The 24,738-nt window shown below is 39.5% G+C and overlaps 1 protein-coding gene across 2 annotated transcripts in view; it reads right to left on the bottom strand.

Annotated features, from left to right (window-relative positions):
- The window catches only part of smarca2 (SWI/SNF related, matrix associated, actin dependent regulator of chromatin, subfamily a, member 2), a 141,391-nt gene that overhangs the window by 115,108 nt on the left and 1,545 nt on the right, over positions 1-24,738 (bottom strand). For both annotated transcript variants that reach the window (XM_062025102.1, XM_062025101.1), the window contains exons 2-9: positions 19,346-19,611; positions 13,698-13,827; positions 13,263-13,613; positions 7,151-7,252; positions 1,883-2,135; positions 1,654-1,780; positions 515-688; positions 235-408 (exon numbers count right to left, since the gene is read on the bottom strand). In XM_062025102.1, the coding sequence (XP_061881086.1) occupies positions 235-408; positions 515-688; positions 1,654-1,780; positions 1,883-2,135; positions 7,151-7,252; positions 13,263-13,613; positions 13,698-13,827; positions 19,346-19,579 (1,545 nt within the window). In that variant the 5' untranslated portion in view covers positions 19,580-19,611. The remainder of the gene's footprint in view (positions 1-234; positions 409-514; positions 689-1,653; positions 1,781-1,882; positions 2,136-7,150; positions 7,253-13,262; positions 13,614-13,697; positions 13,828-19,345; positions 19,612-24,738) is intronic.

Consider the following 24,738-nt stretch of genomic DNA (forward strand, 5'->3'; position numbering starts at 1 on the left):
GCTTGTTTCGGTGCTCCTGATCGCAACTCAGTGTGGCAAGAGGACCACCAGCGGCTGAGGCGAGCGTTCAACAAATCTTGTTTGGATCGCATGTCATACTGATATTTCATTAAAAAAAACGCGTAAGTGATATTTTGACGTTAAAATGAATGCTTAAAAACGCGGATATTCGCGTTTTCGCGGACATTTCGCATGCCTGCTACTGTAATACACAAATTGCGTAGAGTGTGTTACCATAAGTCTCCTCATTCTCTCCTTCTCGATCCTTTCAGTCTCTTTCTTCTGCTCCCTCTCCGTGTTGGTGTGCCAGGTCGCAATGGCTCGAGTGAGCTTCTGGTTTTTCCCGGACACGGAGCGGTGGTACTCCTTGAAGTCTTTAGCATGCTGAAGAATACTGTTGAGGTATTCCTGGGGGGGGGGGGGGAAACACTTAACCAACTTTGACTTGGTGCAGGGGTGGGACAAGAGCACAGTGGTGCTCATCACAAAAATGAAAATGAAAAGTAAAGTGAACCTGGTGCTTCTGTCTGCGTTTCTTCTCTTGCTCCAGCTTTTGCTGCTTCTCCAGCTTCTCCGTCATGCGCGCCTCCCTCAGCGTCTGGCGCTTGCTGCGCCGGTAGGCTTTGGAGTTGAGGGCCGTCTCCAGGGTGGTGTCCCGCCTCATGCACGCTACCACGTCCTGCCTCAGCTGGAGGATGGATGGCAGCACAAGTTTAATTTCATGATGAAAAAATTAGGGATGTCCGATAATATCGGACTGCCGATATTATCGGCCGATAAATGCTTTAAAATGTAATATCGGAAATTATCGGTATCGGTTTCAAAATGATCGGTATCGGTTTGAAAAAGTAAAATGTATGTTTTTTTAAAACGCCGCTGTGTACACGGACGTAGGGAGATGTACAGAGCGCCAATGAACCTTAAAAGGCACTGCCTTTGCGTGCCGGCCCAGTCACATAATATCTACGGCTTTTCACACACTCACAAGTGAATACAAGGCATACTTGATCAAGAGCCATACAGGTCATACTGAGGGTGGCTGTATAAACAACTTTAACACTGTTACAAAAATGCGCCACACTGTGAACCCACACCAAACAAGAATGACAAACACATTTCGGGAGAACATCCGCACCGTAACACAACATAAACACAACAGAACAAATACCCAGAACCCCTTGCAGCACTAACACGGGACGCTACAATACACCCCCCCCGCTACCCCCAACGCCCCGCCCCCCCAACCCCGCCCACCTCAACCTCCTAATGCTCTCTCAGGGAGAGCATCTTCCAAATTCCAAGCTGCTGTTTTGAGGCATGTTAAAAAAAATAATGCACTTTGTGACTTCAATAATAAATATGGCAGTGCCATGTTGGCACTTTTTTCCATAACTTGAGTTGAAGTTGTTCTCTTATTTTGGAAAACCTTGTTACATTGTTTAATGCATCCAGCGGGGGATCACAACAAAATTAGGAATAATAATGTGTTAATTCCACGACTGTATATATCGGTATCGGTTGATATTGGTATCGGTAATTAAGAGGTGGACAATATCGGAATATCGGCAAAAAAACAATTATCGGACATCTCTAGAAAAAATACAATAATAACATTACATTGAGTGAAGATGAGAGGGAAGAAATGTTGTTTACCTGCCGCTGGAAGTTGAGGAGACGCAGTGCCTTGAGCTCCACTGTGGCCTTGGTCCTCAGGTCGGGTGGCAGGGAGCCCGGCAGACTCTCCAGCTCTTGGATGCGATGTGCAATTCGAGCCTGCAGCCTACGGGGGGCGCCATTGTGAAAGTGAATAATCAAATTAATTAATCAAGCCAGCCAGGGGATTGAAAAGGATGATTAATTTTTAGCCTTTTCATTTAAATACCTGTACTCTCTCTCCTGCAGGATGCCCACCGGGTCCAGGCCCTGGGGCTTCTGGATGGGCGTGACTCGGTTCTGCTTCTGCTGCATCTGCAGCATAGGGGACACCTGCTGGCCCGCCGGCTGAGGGGTCATTGTGCCGCCTGGCAGCGGCACCGACGGCATGGCGGGGGCCTGCGGGGGCGCGGGGGAAGGCCGACCGCTGGCAGCCGGGGCGAGGTGCTTGGAGGCGATGGCCGGATTGTCGACACCCTGGCCTGGAGAAGCACAAGCTTCAGTGTGGCTTCCCTGACGATGCGCCACACTTTATGTTACTTTTCAGGAACAAGTCCTCTTGCTTCAAATTGAAACACCGGTTGTTGCTCCTGCTTTGGCAAGTATTATTAGACATTTTTGTTTGAGACATGTGACCCAGGTAGGGCTGGGCGATATATCGGATATACTCGATATATCGCGGGTTTGTCTCTGTGCGATATAGAAAATGACTATATCGTGATATTCGAGTATACGTTCTCACGCAGTTGCTTTTAGCTGCGGGCATTACACTACAGGCTTTTTACACTCTTTCTTGTCTATCCTTCTCAGAGAGACATAAAACAAGCGCACCTTCTTACATACGTCACATACTGTCGCGTCATACGCCCTCTCTGAGCAGAGAGGTAGCAGCATGGGTAACATTAGCTGTGATGCTAGCAGAGTGGTGCGAGTGGTAATACGAGAGAAAGAAGGTGCAAATCTGGTAACAAATGGAAGGAAGAATTCATTCCTAATGCGGCAAAATCTTTGCTACAAAAAGTAGCACCTACTGCTAATGTGTAGCACCATTTGAAAAGTCACCTGCTAGAGTGCTTGAAACTCTGCATGTCAACATCTCCGTTCGGTGCCATACCCACAAAATGCCGAAGCAACCATTTCCACATCAACACCGTATGAAAAAACTAGTCAACAACAGAAGGAGATAACGTCCGCAGGAACCTACCACATAGCGAAGGACATACTCTATTTGATTTCCTATTATGCAGCTCATTTTTATTTGACAGTTATTGAAATATCTTGTGTGACATCATGCACAAAAGTGCACTTTATTTGTTTTAAACTATTGTAGTGGCGTTCTGTACAAAAAGTGCACTATAATTTAGTGTAGTTTTGATATGTCATCTTAGTGACATCATGCACAAAAGTGCACTAATAACTTGTTTTAAAATGTCTCTGAAAATCTTGCACTTTCTGTTTTGAAATGACATGAATGTTTGTGCCACTGCTTAATAACTGTTTAATAAATACACTTTTGTTAAATTGACTTAATTGTGGTTTCCCTCTCTGCATGAAAGTTTAAAATGAGCATATATTAATGCAGTATGAACAATAATGTTTTAATGTAGACACATAGAATCATCATACTGCTGTGATTATATGCATCAAGTGTTCATTCAAGGCCAAGGCAAAATATCGAGATATATATCATGTATCGTGACATGGCCTAAAAATATCGAGATAGTAATAAAAGGCCATATCGCCCAGCCCTAGAGCCAGGTATCACTTGGTTTTTTTGTTAGAAGAAGCAAAAGTGGTTAATACAAAGAGACTGGGCGATATGGCCGAAAACTATATCATGATACACTTTTTTTATATTGATCGATATCAGTAATTATTGATACTTTGTATGACTTATATAAGCCTGTCAATAAAAACAGTAAAACAATTTTCAACTTACCAGGGATACTATTTATCAGTGGAGAAGGTGTCAATTAGCCAGGTAGGATGAGCGCGGCTAAGGTAATAAAATATGTTAGATAAAATAAGTAGTTGCAGATTTGAGACACTAGATGGCAGTATAAGCTATTGAACACTACACAGATTAGCTCGGGAAGCTACTCATTACACAGACACATTGGAAGTGTCAGGATGTTACCGCACGTTCGCTTTAAAACCAACAAAACTAAAGACACGTTTCTGTTATTGACTTGACATATCAAGATATTACAGTTTCTTTTCTCACTCCATGCAGTGAATCTACAGCGAGACAGAAAGACGGCTCAACCACACTAGTGTTTTAGAGTAGTGTCTTTGTGTGTGCTCCTGTTGGGTAAGTGAGTGGAAGAGTGAAGAGACCGGTAGCATGCACAAGCAGCAATCGTGGCGACTGGCGAATGTGTCTAGTTGTGTCCTGCAGAAATTTGAATAAGGTGACGAAATTGTCACGAGTCGGCGACCTCGTCATTCCGAGCCGAAAGCGGAGCTTAGCGGATCCATTGTCGGGTAAAGTGTACCCCCGACAAAAACATGGGTGCTGAAGGGAACGTTTCTCCTGCTGAGCTCGACTGATGGACGGACGTGAACTGAGCAGTACCACAATCTGTTATCCTGTTTACAGGAAGAGCATTTAAGCTGTTTATATGGTGCCAGCCGTAGTAGGCTAAAGTTAAATTATTTAGTATGCACTAATTAAAGGGGCAGAGCTTTAAGAGACATTTTAGCTTTTATATTTTATAAGATTTTTTGTTTAGAACCACAATTAATAAATATATTTCAGTGAATAACTTATTGTTCAAATCTGTATATAAATATGTACATAAAGTGTTGTAATTATATTGTAAAATGGATGGATGGATGGATGGATGGACGTTTAAAACAAAACTGTTATTATTAATTAGTAATTATACATTTTTTTAGCCTTTTTAGAGAAAATCATATCATTGTAGTAAATTATGCAAATTACTCGATGATGTCATGGTGACCACGCCCGTAGCCACGCCCCCACCGCCACTGGTATCTTGGCAGTTTATGGGAAACACTGAGGTACATAGCATAAGCAGGAATCGACAGGATCAAAACAGCAACGAGGCAGCAGCAAACACCAGGGTCATCTTAGTTTTGTAGTTTACTAGAAGTCAATATTAGAACCACGGAAAGTCGGCCTCGACGATATAAAAAACTCAATTGTTACAAAAAATGGTGTGATATGACTTCTGCTTTTTTTTCTTTCTAACTGCCGCCTACTCTTTGTGCCACCCCAGGATACAGTGGATTGGCTGTTTATTTACTGGGACCTAATGACAACACAGGACCAGGATGATTGACATTAGACTACGACTAACAAGTTAGATATACAAAGTACACACATTTTACCATCAACCACACTTTCTAATACCAAATATTTGGTAAGGACAATAAAAACACTTGTATTTGTATTGTTAGTGTGACAATATCAAGTAAATATACTAACTATTTCATTATTCTATTGTATTTCATAATTTCATTATTCTATTGTATTTCATAGAATTGTTCAATTATTATAAAGTCAAAGTCCTTCTGTGTCCAGGGACTTATTCACTGAGTGTTTAAACCTTAACAAAAACAACAAAGAACTGATTTTTAAAAAATGCAATATCGATTCTAAGCACGTGTGTCACTCATACACCGTGCTACCCTTGGTATCAAAAGCATCGATTCATGAATCAATCCACCCTTTTCCGTGACATCAACAGTTGACTCTGATGATGTAATATTATCTTCTAGACCAGTGGTCCCCAACCACCGGGCCGTGGCCCGGTACCGGTCCGTGAATCGATTGGTACCGGGCCGCACAAGAAATACAAAATAAAATAAAATAAATAAATAATTAAATCAACATAAAAAACAAAAGATACACCTGCAATTAGTGCACCAACCCAAAAAACCCCCCTCTCCCATTTACACTCATTCACACTCATTCGCACAAAAGGGTTGTTTCTTTCTGTCATTAATATTTCTGGTTCCTACATTATATATGAATATAGATTAATACAGTCTGCAGGGATACAGTCCGTAAGCACACATGATTGTATTTTTTTATGACAAATTTTCAAGCGTTGACCGGTCTGCAGTTACAAAAAGGTTGGGGACCACTATTCTAGACTCTTATTAATCTACTTTTTACCATCCCAGTAATACCTGCTAACTTCCTGCCGTAACGCGGTTAAATCTACAGTACATGTCCGTTAAAGTATACTAAGTACTTATTCTTTTGTTATTTCGAGCTAGCTTAGCGTTAGCATGTGTTTCTTGTCGTCTGCTGCCCCGCTTCCGCCGTCCGAGTCACTGCCGTTGTGTCCTCGGGCAAGATACTTTACCCACCCGCTCCCAGTGCCACCCACACTGGTTGAAATGTAACTTCGATAATGGGTTTCACTATGTAATGCGCTTTGAGTCAATAGAGAAAAGCGCTATATAAATATAATTCACTTCACGTCACAAATAGTTAGCGGTAGCTGCTAGCAGTAAGCTTGCTGTCAACAAAAGAAGGTATAAAACACAACTGAAAAATTTTTGTCATCAGCATTGCAAGGCATTGATTGGGATCTGGCCATCACAAACTTTTCCACCTATAATGATCCGAAGTGGCACATTTTTGTCAGTGCCCAGCCATCTTTTCTGTACGCATCGACGCAAGGTACATGACGTTGATTAAGTAGATGAATCGTCCCAGCTCGAGTATGTGTGCGGATATCGTATCTGATCAATATCGGTATCGACCGATATGCAATATCTTAAGGTTCTAATTAGAGATGTCCGATAATGGCTTTTTTGCCGATATCCGATATTCCGATATTGTCCAACTCTTAATTACCGATTTTGATATCAACCGATACCGATATATTCAGTCGTGGAATTAACACATTATTATGCCTAATTTTGTTGTGATGCCCCGCTGGATGCATTAAACAATGTAACAAGGTTTTCCAAAATAAATCAACTCAAGTTATGGAAAAAGAAAAGATACATATGTTTAATGTACTGTAAGATTTTTTGTTCAAATAAAGCCAGGGACGCTCAAGTTTTTTACCTACTCAGTGGCCTAGTGGTTAGAGTGTCCGCCCTGGGATCGGTAGGTTGTGAGTTCAAACCCCGGCCGAGTCATACCAAAGACTATAAAAATGGGACCCGTTACCTCCCTGCTTGGCACTCAGCATCAAGGGTTGGAATTGGGGGTTAAATCACCAAAAATGATTCCCGGGCGTGGCCACTGCTGCTGCTCATTGCTCCCCTCACCTCCCAGGGGGTGATCAAGGGTGAAAGGGCGAATGCAGAGAAAAATTTCGCCACACCTAGTGTGTGTGTGACAATCATTGGTACTTTTTTTTAACTTTAATGCAATTTTTTGTGGTCCTCTTTATTTAGAAAAGTATGGGAAAGTACCGAAAAACATTAGGTACTGGTACCTAAATATTGGTATCGGGACAACACTACTGTGTGCGTATATACACTGTATCTAAATTCTTACAACACCTACCGTCAGGCCAAGGTTTGGGTCCTGTGCTTTGATTGTGACCTTGCATCACCGGAGTTGGGCAGGGGCTTGACTGGGATCCACCCAAAGGTGCCATGGGCATGCCTTTAAAACAGAATACAAGAGTAGAAGTTCATCATTAAACTTCATTTATAATGTAATTAGTTGTGAAATACAGTGCACATATCTAGTAACCTGAACATATTACAAATAGATTTTTTAAATATTTTTTTTTACCAGATAATCTTTTTAAGTGGTTAAAATAAAATGTAATTGATGAAATAATAGACAATTTTGAATTATATTTTAATTAAGTGTGTACAATAAATATGAGGAATTTGTATTTTAGTAATATTTTGTCTAAAGCTACAATTTAAGTCTAAGTGTTTGATTGTGTGACTTTGTCTTCACAGCATTGGCCTATTTTTTGTCCTAAGATACGATACTTTTATGACCCTTACACATTCTTGGAGCTTGCTGGGGATAGCTCCAAACCCCCACCTTCTCCTGAATAGGACAAAGATTGCTGTGATGTTCTAATGTATATAGTATTTGTCCAAAGGGGTTTCTTTTATGATTGATGTTGTATGTGTTGAATCAAAGCATTCCTGGGTTTTGCGAATATCACAATCAGATAAAGAGTGTTTTGGTCATTTCTCCCTTCCTCTCCCAGGATGGGAAATTTCGCCTAAACTCCTACAGTCCCGTCCCCTGTCATTCCCAAAAGCTATAAAGTTCTGGAGGAGTACATTGTCTTTTTCTCACTTTTTCTTCTTCTCCTTCTTTCTTTCTGTAGCAGCGTTAATTTTCTCCTTTGTAATCTGATGTTATTTGAGATATCAACTAAATATTCGCTGGACAATTCTTTATTGAATAGAAAACATTCCAAAACAGACAACATACAGATAAATCCAATAACATAAAAAATAGCTCTAATAACCGATAAAAAATAAAATAAAATAAACACTACATTGATGAAAGGCCTGTTCTGTGCTGTAGGCAGGGATGCAACGATTAACCGGTTTTACTAGTGTTAGTTGGTGTATGCCTTTAAAAGGGTGTCATCACCAAAACCACAAAGTTGGCGTCTGTGGCATGCTTTGCGGCAGGTGAACTGTTAGCGTGGACAGATACTGAGTTGTGCGCAGGCTGGTAATGGTCCTGCATGACGGCTGCATGAGGAAAGGTTTTCTAGGTGTTCTCTCACTTGCCTGACTTACAATCTAGGCATTCTGTTCTGACATTTGTTCGCTTTTTTTGATCCCTGTGCAGCACAGCTGGTGTGGCTGTTGGGTGAAACGGTTTTGCTAATTACCAATTTAATTAATCTTGCCCAGTGCGGCTGGGGTGGGCGACGTGGTGGTGCAGCCGCCGCAGTTTTCTTAGGGCTCCGCAGTGGGTGTGTGCCCCGTGTAGCGCGACTTTTTGGGTAAGCTGACTCGCCTGTCTGGCTTGTTATCAAAATATTTTAATTACAAGCTGTGACATTCTTTCTCTGGTGTGCCTCCTTTGTGTATTACGCATCATCATTATGCGCCCAACTTCTTTCCCTGGCAGGCAGCTAGGAGCATGCAGGCTTTAATCGGCCAATCATCGGCGGACACAGCTGTTTGGGCTATATCCTTCTTGTTTTTTGGTTTCACTCAGAGCACTATTTCGTGGCGAGAAAGGTGAATAAATAGCTCTCTGATTAGTGGTCGACAACAGGTGAGCGTGCCGACCACTAACCAGAGGCAGGTGAACCCAATTAATCCCCATGGAAACTAAAACAAACCCAGAGGTGCACAAACAGGAACTTAAGGAGTCCAAAATTAACAGAAAATAACAAAACATGATCCGGGCCACGGATCATGACAGAAACGAGTTGCAGTTCTCTTTTCCTGGTGGTAGTGTTTCTTACAAATAATTTGGTTTGATCAACTGGTGGTATTTTTGGGGGATATGTTCTTCCTGGGAGCCCTGCCGTCGTGTCTATTTTAACCCTTAGACCCCACGTGTTGTTATACTTAAAAATCTTAAAAATGAAAAGCCGAAATATATTCATATTCCGGGTATTCCTCATAACACATGTTGGTGACTTGAGGCCATTTGCGGGTTTTTTTCATTGACATTAAGAAATTGTATTTTTTATATCACTACCCCACACGTGAGGTCAAAAAGGATCCTAAACAGTTCCTATGGAATCTTCCATGAACCTTTAATCCCAATGCAACTCTGACTGTCCTAGTTACACATTTGACGTCGTCTCTCATCTATGATGCAACTTTGACCGTCAATACTGTCCCACTTACACATCTGATGTCAGCAGTCTCACATGTATGTTACATACACTACCGTTCAAAAGTTTGGGGTCACCCAAACAATTTTGTGGAATAGCATTCATTTCTAAGAACAAGAATAGACTGTCGAGTTTCAGATGAAAGTTCTCTTTTTCTGGCCATTTTGAGCGTTTAATTGACCCCACAAATGTGATGCTCCAGAAACTCAATCTGCTCAAAGGAAGGTCAGTTTTGTAGCTTCTGTAACGAGCTAAACTGTTTTCAGATGTGTGAACATGATTGCACAAGGGTTTTCTAATCATCAATTAGCCTTCTGAGCCAATGAGCAAACACATTGTACCATTAGAACACTGGAGTGATAGTTGCTGGAGATGGGCCTCTATACACCTATGTAGATATTGCACCAAAAACCAGACATTTGCAGCTAGAATAGTCATTTACCACATTAGCAATGTATAGAGTGTATTTCTTTAAAGTTAAGACTAGTTTAAAGTTATCTTAATTGAAAAGTACAGTGCTTTTCCTTCAAAAATAAGGACATTTCAATGTGACCCCAAACTTTTGAACGGTAGTGTACATGTATTATTTCCATTTATGAACTTATTTTATATTAATCTTTTTATAATGCTTTTTTTGACAAAATATGATGTGCGATCATGTTGGTGATCAAATGTGTGATCAGATTATTTACTTTGTTTTTAGCAAAACAGTATCGTATTTAGGTAACACAGTATATTGTTAGCTAACAGTAGCTAACAATATACACACACGGACTTGCACTTTGTACCTAGCTCAAAGGTAGGCTAATCTTATATTAACTAGTTTTTTGTATGACTTATAGTCTTCTGTGCATTTCAAAGTCATTTATAATGGTTTTTATAGTAACATAGCTGCTAGGGGGCCAACTTGCCCGACAAATGATCCAGAACGGATGGGATGATAAGCCTATTAGAGGCATTGACTCAGAATCTGACATCTTAGATATAGAGGACCCAAACTTTTGTCCCCCCACTCTCAACATGGCCAGTCAGACAGTTCTCTGAAGAGGAAATGGGTATTGTGTCGGCAATGGCTCTTACCTTCAAGCCAGGATAAAACACCAAGCCACAATATTCTAAGTAGTCAGCCAGGGCCTGCACCTGAGTTTAGTACTGTCTCCCCAATTGAGGCAGAAAAGCAGTTCATTTCTGATAATATAACAGAAGGTGGTGCTGACAATGCACAAATACCTACTTACATGTATTTTGCTGTGTAAAAATGACCTCCTGAGTGGTGACATTAGATGTGTAGGTGAGACAGTATTGACAGTCAAAGTTGCATCAGATGTGTAAGCTGGACAATCAGAGTTGCTTTGAATTAAATGTTTATGGATTATTGATGTTTGCAAGTAGAGATGTCCGATAATATCGGACTGCCGATATTATCGGCCGATAAATGCTTTAAAATGTAATATCGGAAATTATCGGTATCGGTTTCAAAAAGTAAAATTTATGACTTTTTAAAACGCCGCTGTACGGAGTGGTACACGGACGTAGGGAGAAGTACAGAGCGCCAATAAACCTTAAAGGCACTGCCTTTGCGTGCCGGCCCAATCACATAATACCTACGGCTTTTCACACACACAAGTGAATGCAAGCCATACATGGTCAACATCCATACAGGTCACACTGAGCGTGTCCGTATAAACAACTTTAACACTGTTACAAATATGCGCCACACTGTGAACCCACACCAAACAAGAATGACACACACATTTCAGGAGAACATCCGCGCCGTAACACAACATAAACACAACAGAACAAATACCCAGAACCACTTGCAGCACTAACTCTTCCGGGACGCTACAATATACATGCCCCGCTACCCACTACCCCGGCCCCCACCTCAACCCCGCTCCCCCCAACCCCGCCCACCTCAACCTCTTCATGCTCTTTCAGGGAGAGCATGTCCAAAATTCCAAGCTGCTGTTTTGAGGCATGTTAAAAAAAATAATGCACTTTGTGACTTCAATAATAAATATGGCAGTGCCATGTTGGCATTTTTTTCCATAACTTGAGTTGATTTATTTTGGAAAACCTTGTTACATTGTTTAAAGGCCTACTGAAATGAAATGTTCTTATTTAAACGGGGATAGCAGGTCCATTCTATGTGTCATACTTGATCATTTTGCGATATTGCCAAATTTTTGCTGAAAGGATTTAGTAGAGAACATCGACGATAAAGTCCGCAACTTTTGGTCGCTGATAAAAAAGCCTTGCCTGTACCGGAAGTAGCGTGACGTCACAGGTTGTGGAGCTCCTCACATCTGCACATTGTTTACAATCATGGCCACCAGCAGCGAGAGCGATTCGGACCGAGAAAGCGACAATTACCCCATTAATTTGAGCGAGGATGAAAGATTCGTGGATGAGGAAAGTGAGAGTGAAGGATTAGAGGGCAGTGGAAGCGATTCAGATAGGGAAGATGCTGTGAGAGGCGGGTGGGACCTGATATTCAGCTGGGAATGACTAAAACAGTAAATAAACACAAGACATATATATACTCTATTAGCCACAACACAACCAGGTTTATATTTAATATGCCACAAATTAATCCCGCATAACAAATACCTCCCCCCTCCCGTCCATATAACCCGCCAATACAAATCAAACACCCGCACAACACACTCAATCCCACAGCCCAAAGTACCGTTCACCTCCGCAAAGTTCATGCAGCACATATATTTCCCCAAAGTCATGTACGTGACATGCACATAGTGGCACGCACGTACGGGCAAGCGATCAAATGTTTGGAAGCCGCAGCTGCGTACTCACGGTACCTCCTGGTAAGAGTCTCTGTTGTCCCAGTTCTCTAAGTGTTTGTGTTGCTGCAGCCGGCCGCTAATACACCGCTTCCCACCTACAGCTTTCTTCTTTGCTGTCTTCATTGTTCATTAAACAAATAATAATAATACCTGGGATTTATATAGCGCTTTTCAAAGTACCCAAAGTCGCTTTACATGTTAAAAACCCATCATTCATTCACACCTGGTGGTGGTAAGCTACTTTCATAGCCACAGCTGCCCTGGGGTAGACTGACGGAAGCGTGGCTGCCAATTTGCGCCTACGGCCCCTCCGACCACCACCTATCATTCATTCAACATTCATTCACCGGTGTGAACGGCACCGGGGGCAAGGGTGAAGTGTCCTGCCCTAGGACACAACGGCATGGTAAGAGGTGGGGAGCGAACCTGCAACCCTCAGGTTTCTGACATGGGCACTCAACCCACTACGCCATGCCGCCCCAAATTGCAAAAGATTCACCAACACAGATGTCCAGAATACTGTAGAATTTTGCGATGAAAACAGACGACTTAATAGCTGGCCACAATGGTGTCCCAAAATGTCTGCTACAATCCGTGACGTCACGCGCAAACGTCATCATACCGAGACGTTTTCAGCAGGATATTTCGCGGGAAATTTAAAATTGCACTTTACTAATCTAACCCGGCCGTATTGGCATGTGTTGCAATGTTAAGATTTCATCATTGATATGTAAACTATCAGACTGCGTGGTCGGTAGTAGTGGCTTTCAGTAGGCCTTTAATGCATCCAGCGGGGCATCACAACAAAATTAGGCATAATAATGTGTTAATTCCACGACTGTATATATGGGTATCGGTTGATATCGGAATCAGTAATTAAGAGTTGGACAATATCGGAATATCGGATATTGGCCAGAAAGCCATTATTGGACATCTTTATTTGCAAGTTATATGAAAAGTTTGGTGATTTGATAAAACTTGTGTTTATTACCACAAGGAATTGTGTATAATACCTAAAAGGACATCCTCATACCTTGAGACCTGCTGTAAGGACTACCACCCGGCCCCTGTTGCTGCGGCTGCGGCTGCATTGTGGGTAGGCTCCTCTTGCCCTGAACAGCCAACTGAAGGTTGTCGGGCAGTGGCTGTCCCCGGGCCAGGATCTTGTAGGCCAGGATTTGAGCTCTGAGCTGCTGCAGCTGGCCCGAACTGAACGTGGACGGCCCCCTGCCCTGCTGGCCACCGCCTCCGTGGGGATCCATGGGCATCATGGGGCCTTGCTGGGAGGGAGGCATGTGGGGCGGCGTGGGTCCTCCGCCCCCCGACATAGGGCTGGAGGCATGCTCGTGCACGCTCATGGGTGACGGATGGGGCGACATGTAACCTAAAAAAATGTGGGAAAAAAAACAATGTGCTTTTAAGCGCACACACAACCTTTAATGGACATTACAAAAGTGGTTAAATGTACCCTGGCTATGCTGGTCCATGGGGCTCTGTGGGGGGCCCATGCCACTGTGGAGGGACCTCATTCCCACACCTTTCATGGCGCCAAAGTGCATCACGTCAGTCATGGCTTTGTCACTCATTCCCTCCATGGGCTGAAACACAAACAATGATGTTATATACACCTGCTTAGGGAATGAAATTTAAAGGTTTAAAAAAGTAGGCTTCACGACACATCTTAAAAACTAAAGAACTAGACGCCAGTCAGCGCTAGACGGTGTTTAAATATTTACTTTTTCCTTCCGTAAAACTGCTAACCTGGCATGACGCTGCTGTTTAAAGGCCTACTGAAACCCACTACTACCGACCACGCAGTCTGATAGTTTATATATCAATGATGAAATCTTAACATTATAACACATGCCAATACGGCCGGGTTAACTTATAAAGTGACATTTTAAATTTGCCGCTAAACTTCCGGTTCGAAACGCCTCTGAGGATGACGTATGCGCGTGACGTAGCCCGGCGAACACGGGTATGCCTTCCACATTGAAGCCAATACGAAAAAGCTCTGTTTTCATTTCATAATTCCACAGTATTCTGGACATCTGTGTTCGTGAATCTGTTGCAATCATGTTCATTGCATTATGGAGAAGGAAGCTGAGCAAGCAAAGAAGAAAGTTGTCGGTGCGAAATGGACGTATTTTTCGAACGTAGTCAGCAACAACAGTACACAGCCGGCGCTTCTTTGTTTACATTCCCGAAAGATGCAGTCAAGATGGAAGAACTCGGATAACAGAGACTCTAACCAGGAGGACTTTTGACTTCGATACACAGACGCCTGTAGAGAACTGGGACAACACAGACTCTTACCAGGATTACTTTGATTTGGATGACAAAGACGCAGACGTGCTACTGTGAGTATGCAGCTTTGGCTTCTAAACATTTGATCGCTTGACCGTATGTGCGCAACTTTTTTTTGCGTATGTACGTAACTTTTTAAAAATATATAAGCTTTATGAACCTTGGGTTAGGTGAACGGTCTTTTGGGCTGAGTGATTGTGTGTGTTGATCAGGTGTTTGAATTGTATTGGCGTGTTCTATGGAGCTAGGAGCTAGCAGAGGAGCTAGGAGCTAGCGTAACAAACACACAGGTGTTTTTATGCAGGATTAATTTGTGGCATATTAAATATAAGCCTGGTTGTGTTGTGGCTAATAGAGTATATATATGTCTTGTGTTTATTTACTGTTGTAGTCATTCCCAGCTGAATATCAGGTCACCCCCGGCTCTCACAGCATCTTCCCTATCTGAATAGCTTCAACTCCCCACTAGTCCTTCACTTGCACTTTACTCATCCACAAATCTTTCATCCTCGCTCAAATTAATGGGGAAATTGTCGCTTTCTCGGTCCGAATCTCTCTCACTTCATGCGGCCATCATTGTAAACAATAGGGAACTTTGCGTATATGTTCAACTGACTACGTCACGCTACTTCCGGTAGGGGCAAGCCTTTTTTTTATCAGATACCAAAAGTTGCAATCTTTATCGTCGTTGTTCTATACTAAATCCTTTCAGCAAAAATATGGCAATATCGCGAAATGATCAAGTATGACACATAGAATAGATCTGCTATCCCCGTTTAAATAAAAAAAAATCATTTCAGTAGGCCTTTAAATGTGGGTGTAATGTTAGCATGTAGCTCACATGGCTTTGGTGATGTTGCTAACATTTGTCTGTCCCACTCCGTATTGTTACGTTGTTGTATATCAATGATGTCAAACTCAAGGCCCGAAAGCCAGATCTGGCCCGCCACATTATTTAACGTGGCCCGCAAAAGCTTTAAAGCAATATTTGTCAATGAAGTACTTTACAAAATGTATTAGTTCTTTCCATTTTGACAGAAAAAAAATACAGGTATTTCATGCAATTGCATATCTTTTAAAATAAAATATTATCTAATAATGCAACAAATATAATACCATCATACATTTCAAACTTTTTTTTGTTAACATAAAGATAATAATGACGAATATGTGCTTGACTTATGATTTCAAAGCAAGTTTTCCATCCAACTGTATACTGTAAAAATAACAACACTGCAGAATATACAGTAAAAAACTATCAGCTCAGGTGCTAGGATTTTGTCGTACAAACACTATAGTACCCTTTTTCCATTTACAGTAATATGCTGTAAAAACCACCATAGATTTTACAGTAAAACTGTAGCGACTGAGCTGCCAGTTTTTTTTTTAATTGCAAAATCTAAAGATTTGAAAAAATATATATATATAATCAAATGCATAGACAATTGTAGTATAATAATACATTGAGACTTTTTGTTTATGTGTTTGCTCCGATTCAACTTCTCTGATATAACGTGTACTAAAAAAGTCTGCGGACACTTTTTGTTCAAATAATTTTTGAGTTTGTGGATAAAACATGTTTTTCCTGAAATAATCATTAAACATATTTTATGTGTTGGTACACATTATTTTACAGGATCTCAAATTCAAACTGCGCTTTAATGTATTTTCATTAAATAGAATTTGAGTTTTAAATACAACTCCAAAATCTGGGTCACCGCTTGCTGTTTGCCAAAGCACTGGTGAGAAGCACTGGGGTATACAAGTAATTAAAAAATACAAATAATTTACCATTTGTTTAGTAAATGTTAACTTAAAAAAGTATTCTTACTGCAGAATGAAGTTTGTGATGACAAGCAAAATAACTATAAAACTTGGGAGGAAAAAACGTCTTCACCCCACAAAATGTACGGAAAAAGTATCAAAACCGTGACCTAAAACCGAGGTATGGACCGTAGCGTGGGTTACCTGTACCGTTGCACCTCAAGTAAACACAATCATAGATATGAACAAAATAACAGTTGTCAGCATCGTATATTACCTTGATCAAACATGGCGGAAATGTCTGTTACAAGATAATGCAGTAATAAAGAGTAGAGTTGCGACAGTGCTGGGTATAATCCAGTCTTTATCAAAAAAATTAAGTACCTTGGTATTTAATTGAGATCAAATGATATAAAAAAAGCTAGCTAAGTGGCGTGACGTGCCCAAAAATCATCGAGCTGCAACATTGCACTTAGGCTGACTGTTGCAACGCTTCGGACATTTCCTAGCATCCAACATCAAACAACTCTTCCCTCAACCACGACCATCATCGCTCGCCTGCGACGGGAAGCTCACAAGCCAAATACTAGAGTGCGTGAACATTGCTCCAAAGTACGGATTTTGTGTTGATTTATTGTGCATACAAAAGTAAACATTGAAATGTGCAAAAGCAGTGATATACCATAAATTACTTCGCGTCGAGCCCCTCCTTACCACACAAGAAAACTCCCCAGGTGAACAGCTGATTTTAATACTTCCCAATGCTGACATAAGACAACCATGCGACTTGTGTCCCATATGTGACCATAGGATGAACAAATATACTACGGTATTAAGAATACAGTAGCCATAAACACTTAGCTTCTAAAACTGGGGTGCCCAAAGTGCACCACCGGGGCCATCTGTGGCCCCTGATTCCTTTGTCATTGGCCCGAGGCACATTACAAACAACAAGAAATGCCAGCAAGAATTGGGAAAACAGCAATGAGAAAAAGCCAAAATGTTGACATCAGCCAATAATAACGACACAAAGATTTGTCTTCAAAAACAAAACAAAAAAATACTTGTTTTTATATTTTCCTCCATAAAGAAAAATCTAATTTTTTTTTTTTTAAATGTACATATAAAAATGATATATGTATATATATATTAGGGCTGCAACTAACGATTAATTTGATAACCGATTAATCTGTCGATTATTACTTCGATTAATAATCGGATAAAAGAGACAAACTACATTTCTATCCTTTCCAGGATTTTATTGAAAAAAAAACCAGCATACTGGCACCCTACTTATTTTGATTATTGTTTCTCAGCTGTTTGTACATGTTGCAGTTAATAAATAAAGGTTTATTAAAAAAATACAAAAATTAAAAAAACAATTTAAAAAAAATTGCCTCTGCGCATGCGCATAGCATAGATCCAACGAATCGATGACTAAATTAATCGCCAACTATTTTTTAATAATCGATTTTAATCGATTAGTTGTTGCAGCCCTAATATATATATATAAATATATTTTTTATACATACCGGTATATATTTTATATATATATATATTATATAAATGCTTTTAATATATATATATATATATATATATATATATATATATATATATATATATATATATATATATATATATATATATATATATATATATATATATATATATATATATATATATATATATATATATATATATATATATGTATATATATATATATATATATATATATATGTATATATATATATATATACGTATATATATATATATATATATATATATACATATACATACATATATATATATATATATATATATATATATATATATACATATATATATATATATATATGTATATATATATATATATATATACATATATATATATATATACACATATATATATGTATATATATATATACATATATATATATATATATACACATATGTATATATATGTATATATATATATATATATATATATATACATACATATATATATATATATATATATATATATATGTATATATATACATATACATTATATATATATATGTATATATATATATACATATATATATATACATATATATATACATATATATATATGTATATATATATATATATACATATATATATACATATATATATATGTATATATATATATATATATACATATATATATATATATATATATATATACATATATATATATATATATATATAAAAAAGAGATGTCCGATAATATCGGACTGCCGATAATATCGGACTGCCGATATTATCGGCCGATAAATCCTTTAAAATGTAATATCGGAAATTATCGGTATCGGTTTCAAAAAGTAAAATGTATGACTTTTTAAAACGCCGCTGTACGGAGTGGTACACGGACGTAGGGAGAAGAACAGAGCGCCATAAACCTTAAAGGCCCTGCCTTTGCGTGCCGGCCCAATCACATAATATCTTCGGCTTTTCACACACACAAGTGAATGCAAGGCATACTTGGTCAACAGCCATACAGGTCACACTGAGGGTGACTGTATAAACAACTTTAACACTGTTACAAATATGCGCCACACTGTGAACCCACACCAAACAAGAATGACAAACACCTTTCGGGAGAACATCCGCACCGTAACACAACATAAACACAACAGAACAAATAGCCAGAACCCCTTGCAGCACTAACTCTTCCGGGACGCTACAGTATACACCCCCCGCTACCCTCTACCCCCCCCCCCCACCTCAACCTCCTCATGCTCTCTCAGGGAGAGCATGTCCCAAATTCCAAGCTGCTGTTTTGAGGCATGTTAAAAAAAATAATGCACTTTGTGACTTCAATAATAAATATGGCAGTGCCATGTTGGCATTTTTTTCCATAACTTGAGTTTATTGATTTTGGAAAACCTTGTTACATTGTTTAATGCATCTAGCGGGGCATCACAACAAAATTAGGCATAATAATGTGTCTTTGAGACACACATTTAGTCTGAGACAAACACAGCTCACACAGACACACAAGACGGCCGCGTTATTTGTGTTTACCTTGTGCATAGAATACATGACATCCTGGGAGAAGTCGCCCTGCGCTTGCCCCTGCATGCCGTGGGCCGCGTTGGGGGTTCCGGGCCCGGGGCTGGGTCCCATCATACTGTGAACGGAGCCGGGCGACGGGTCCGGTCCAGGGCTGGGGCCCAGGATGGGGCCCGGCGAAAGGCCCGCACCCGGGGAAGGACCAGGATGGGACATACCACCTGTGGTGTCCGAAAGAGCGGACATCTACTGATTGCTGGCAGGTCGGTGGCAGACACCTTTGGGGGAAGTAAAGAGGTGGGATGTCAGTGGCGTTCCCCAGTTTCATGCCCACATTTTTATAAACATGCGTGTGTAGACTCTAAACTGTACATCAGTGTGAATGCTTCTTCACCTACAGCAAGGGTGTACAAACTTTTCCAGCTAGGGCCACATTCAGAAAAATTTAAGAATGCAGCGGCTTTGATACATTAAATGCTAAAAGCAAACCAGTGTACATCAATGTATGCTAAGGTACCTGAACAAAACATCCACGTTAGTTTTGTGTTATAGGTGACATGGGAAATTGGTGTAATATAATATGGGCTGTCAAAAATAACGATTTAACTCATGCGATTAATCACAAATATTGCATTAATTATGGATACGTGCAGAGTATTCACACAAATTATTTTAATAATTATAATAATAGATTTTATTTGTAAAAAGCACTTTACATTGAGCAAACAACCTCAAAGTGCTACAGTGTATTAAAAAAAATAAAATTAAAAGATAATTAAAAAAAAAAACTAGAACAGCCTAATAGCTAGAACTAGTGTGCATACATATAAAAGAAAAGGCTTTTTTAAAAAGAAGGGTTTTTAAGCCTTTTTTAAAAGCATCCACAGTCTGTGGTGCCCTCAGGTGGTCAGGGAGAGCGTTCCACAGACTGGGAGCGGCGGAGCAGAAAGCCCGGTCTCCCATTGTTTGTAGCTTTGTCCTCGGAGGTTGGAGGAGGTTAGCCTGTCCGGAGCGGAGGATTTGGGGGTGAGTAGTTCTTTGAGGTAGAGGGGGGCATTTCCATGTAGGCACTGGTGGGTTAGTAGGGAGACTTTGTATTCAACCCTGAGTGGAACAGGAAGCCAGTGAAGGGATTTGAAAATTGGTGTGATATGGTCGTATTCCCACACTGTCATCAGGATCCTAGCAGCACTATTCTGTATTACTTTTACCTTCTTATCTATTCTAACAATAAAATTGCATTTGTGTACAAATACTGTTGTTTTTTACTAATTGAAATTTTTAAGTACATTTTAATTATGCAAGTGAGTAATACTACTAGTAATGCTTTGATTAATCATGGTAATAATGGTCAATGGTCTGTATTTATGTAGCGCTTTATTATACCTGGAATGATAACCAAAGCGCTTTAAATTATACGTCACATTCACCCATTCTCACACACATTCACTCACTGATGGGGGAAGCTGCCAAGCGAGGCGCTCACCACGACCCATCAGGTGCAAGGGTGAAGTGTCTTGCCCAAGGACACAACGGCCGTTAATCATGATTTGAAGAAAATATTTTTGACAGCACTACTTTTAACATATCTTAATCAATCAATCAATCAATCAATGTTTACTTATATAGCCCTAAATCACGAGTGTCTCAAAGGGCTGCACAAGCCACAACAACATCCTCGGCTCAGATCCCACATCAGGGTAAGGAAAAACTCAACCCAATTAATAATAACTAATTCATTTTATTTTTACAATCTGTCAAGGGGCAATAAAAAAACAAGTTGCAAGCCGAAATTGGGCCCTGGGCCACTCTTTGGACACCCCTGGTCTACAGCGTAAGCCCTGGGATTGACTGGCAATAAATCCAGGGCGTACCCCACCTGTCGCCCCTGGTCGCATTAGCTCAAAGTAAGAAAACTGACTAAATTAAAAAAAAACAGAGGATAATTTCAACTTTTTAGGCAACTGTATGATAATACACTGGCAGTTACCAGTATCAATACTTATGCAGACCTATGGAGGTTAAATTGTGTCTTTAATACAAAAGCTTGTTTTGGACAGTGAATTTATGTAACTGAATTTTTTTTTTACATCAAATTATACGGACAATATAATTGAATAAAAATGCAGTGTAAAAACAATTCAAGTATAAAGATCAGTGCAGAAATATTTGCTGCTTCAAAACTCAACACCCACTTCCAGTCATTTAAGACTTAAGCACCTCATTGGCTGCTTCTGAGACAGGATTGATTGAGTCTTAATTTAACAGAAGTGAGCCATGACTTTTTGAATCAACAAATATGTTTTGCAGTGAATGTTTCAGCACTGACTTTGTATTCAATCACTTTTACACTGAATCTTTACACAATGAATTTCAAACCCTGTATTTTGACAAACTGAATTTCTCAACACACATTTTGCTTAGAAATTTGCATTCTATGAAATTGTCAGCATTATCTGACGTGAAAAAAAAAATGCACTTCACAAAATTCTACTGCAAAAAATTCAGTGACATAAATTGGTTGGTTGGCTGAAGTTTAATTCGAACATTTATACAGTATCAATAAGGGAAAATAACATATTTTACATTTTTCTTTACAGCATGTCCGAACAGAAACAGGAAGAAACAAGGCTTACTTAATCATACCCTTTTCGATATGACCTTACTCTCAAAAGGTTCATGACGTCTATCATAAATCTTCTTCCTGTTACTTTGTAAACACTTGTTTGAACAGCCTCTTTTACTGGATCACATCAGTACATTGTTTGACTTCTTTGCTTAATACGTTCCATCCTTCAAGTTCACATACTGATATGCTAAAGCAGGGGTGTGAAACTAATTTCAGATCGGGCGTCACATGCAGAAAAATCTACTCCAAAGTGGGCCGGACTGATAAAATCACAGCACGATAACTTAAAAATAAAGACAACTTTGGATTGTTTTGTTTAAAAATTGAACAAGCACATTCTGAAAATGTACAAAACATAACATCGTTGGATTTTTTTACACTTACAAATAGTATTCTATCTTTATTTGTCATTATTTATACTTTCTGAATAAATGATGTGATAATGTTCATCAGTCAACTCATTGGTGTTAATTTTCAATCTATCAAGATAAAAAAATCATATCAAAATCAAATTACGGGATGTTATTTATGTAGTTTGATCATTTTCCTCGACTGGTGCACTAACATCATGTGGTTTATGTTTTTTGCATATGTAGCATCATCTACAAAGAATTGCTATTGCGACATCTAGTGGAGACATTTAGAACAGCAGTTTCTTTCATTAAAAAATTTCAGCTAATTTTTATACATAGCAAACTCATCCCGCGGGCCGGATGAAACCTGTTCAGGCCCGCAGGCCGTACGTTTGACACCCCTGTGCTAAAGGTTTTAAGTGTTGTACATGCGTACAAATGTTATAAGTGCGATTTTTCCTCTAAGGTTATATTATATATATATAATATATATATATATACATACTTGCCAACCTTGAGACCTCCAATATCGGGAGGTGGGGGGTAGGGGGCGGGGGGCGTGGTTATTTACCGCTAGAATTCACCAACTCGAGTATTTCATATATATATATATATATATATATATATATATATATATATATATATATATATATATATATATATATATATATATATATATATATATATATATATATATATATATATATATATATATATATTATATGTATGAAATACTTGACTTTCAGTGAATTCTAGCTATATATATATATATATATATATATATATATATATATATATTTATTTTATTTACATAAAAGAAATACTTGAATTATCTATCCATTAGATGGCAGTATTGTCCTGTTTAACTTCTCCGTTCATGACTGAGTATATAATTTCGGCCACCGTGTTCAATGGAGAAGTCTGTTCTACATATTTACAGGCAACATACACCTTCCCCTTCGAACTGTCCTGGATGAACTGAAATTCTGGTTTCCATTCGTTTTGGAACTTGCAAGCATATTTATATTGTGGGAAAGCGGACGTGAGAATAGGCTGTCCCCACTCAGTCTCAGGTCCGCATTGAGCTGGAGGGGGCGTGGCCTCCAGCTCCGCTGAATACCGGGAGTTTGTCAGGAGAAAATCTCTGCCGGGAGGTTGTCGGGAGAGGCGCTGAATACCGGGATTCTCCCGCTAAAAACGGGAGGGTTGGCAAGTATGTATATATATGAGAAGAATGCACTGGGGTGCACTTTGGGCACCCCAGTTTTAGAAGCTAACTGTTTATGGCTACTATATAAAGTTAAAGTACATATGGGACATAAGTCGCATGGTTGTCTTATGTCAGCATTGGGAAGTATTAAAATCAACTGTTCACCTGGGGAGTTTTCTTGTGTGGTAAGGAGGGGCTGGACGGCGAAGTGATTTAGCTGCCGCCCTGTTTTATCGTATATCACTGCCTTTGCACATTTAAAAGTTTACTTTTGTATGAACAATAAATCATCACAAAATCCGTACTTTGGAACAATGTTCACGCACTCTAGTATTTGGCTTGTGAGCTGCGAGCGATGATGGTCGTGGTTGACGGAAGAGTTGTTTGTAACTGCACCAAATAATTTTGGATTTAATAAATAAAGGGTCTATATGTTCTCTATAACCAACATTATGTATTCTTTTAACTGATGTATTTTGTAAGTGAATATGATGTGCTTTTGTAGTTATTTCCCCCTTATAGTTCAGTGTCAAAAAAGTGTTTGCAATGAGGACACAATTTAACCTCTATACCAGGCCTGGGAAATTATTTTGACTTTTTTGAGAAAAAAAATGTGTGTGTGGGCCAATATATCTGATTTTTAGGAACACTAATACAAAACCTCACAATAATGTCTGATTGAATGCTAAAAACGTTATGACAGACCACCTTGAAAAATGGAATGGAATTGTACTTTTTTTTTACTGAATGAGACACCCAGAATGTACATGAAAATAAAGAATTTGTGATTTACAATATTAACTATGACCGATAAAACACTGAATATTGACAACATATGAATGTCACACCCCCTCTCCATCCACATATTTTACAATCAAGCGAAACACAACAAAAATGCAACAAACACAGCGAAATATGAACGCGAAGGGTAAAAAAACAAAAAACATCTACAATCTGATATATCACTAAGCTTTAGAACTTAATTCGCTGCATCATCACAGTCAGATTTACAAACATATGAACCTGCAGGTGTACCTAATGTTGTGTCCCTGCGGTCGTTCGCGGCTCCTGCAGCGCGAGCATTGTTGTTTTTGCACTTTTTGGCTTCTTGTTAAGTGACTTTTTTTGGGTGGATTCGGTCTTGCACGTGGAGGGTTGGTGTGGCCGCGGCGCTCCCGTCGGGGGTGCATTCTGCGGCGGAGGTGCTTGGCAC

Source organism: Entelurus aequoreus, linkage group LG17, assembly GCF_033978785.1.
Source record: "Entelurus aequoreus isolate RoL-2023_Sb linkage group LG17, RoL_Eaeq_v1.1, whole genome shotgun sequence".
NCBI classification, from domain to species: Eukaryota; Metazoa; Chordata; class Actinopteri; order Syngnathiformes; family Syngnathidae; genus Entelurus; species Entelurus aequoreus.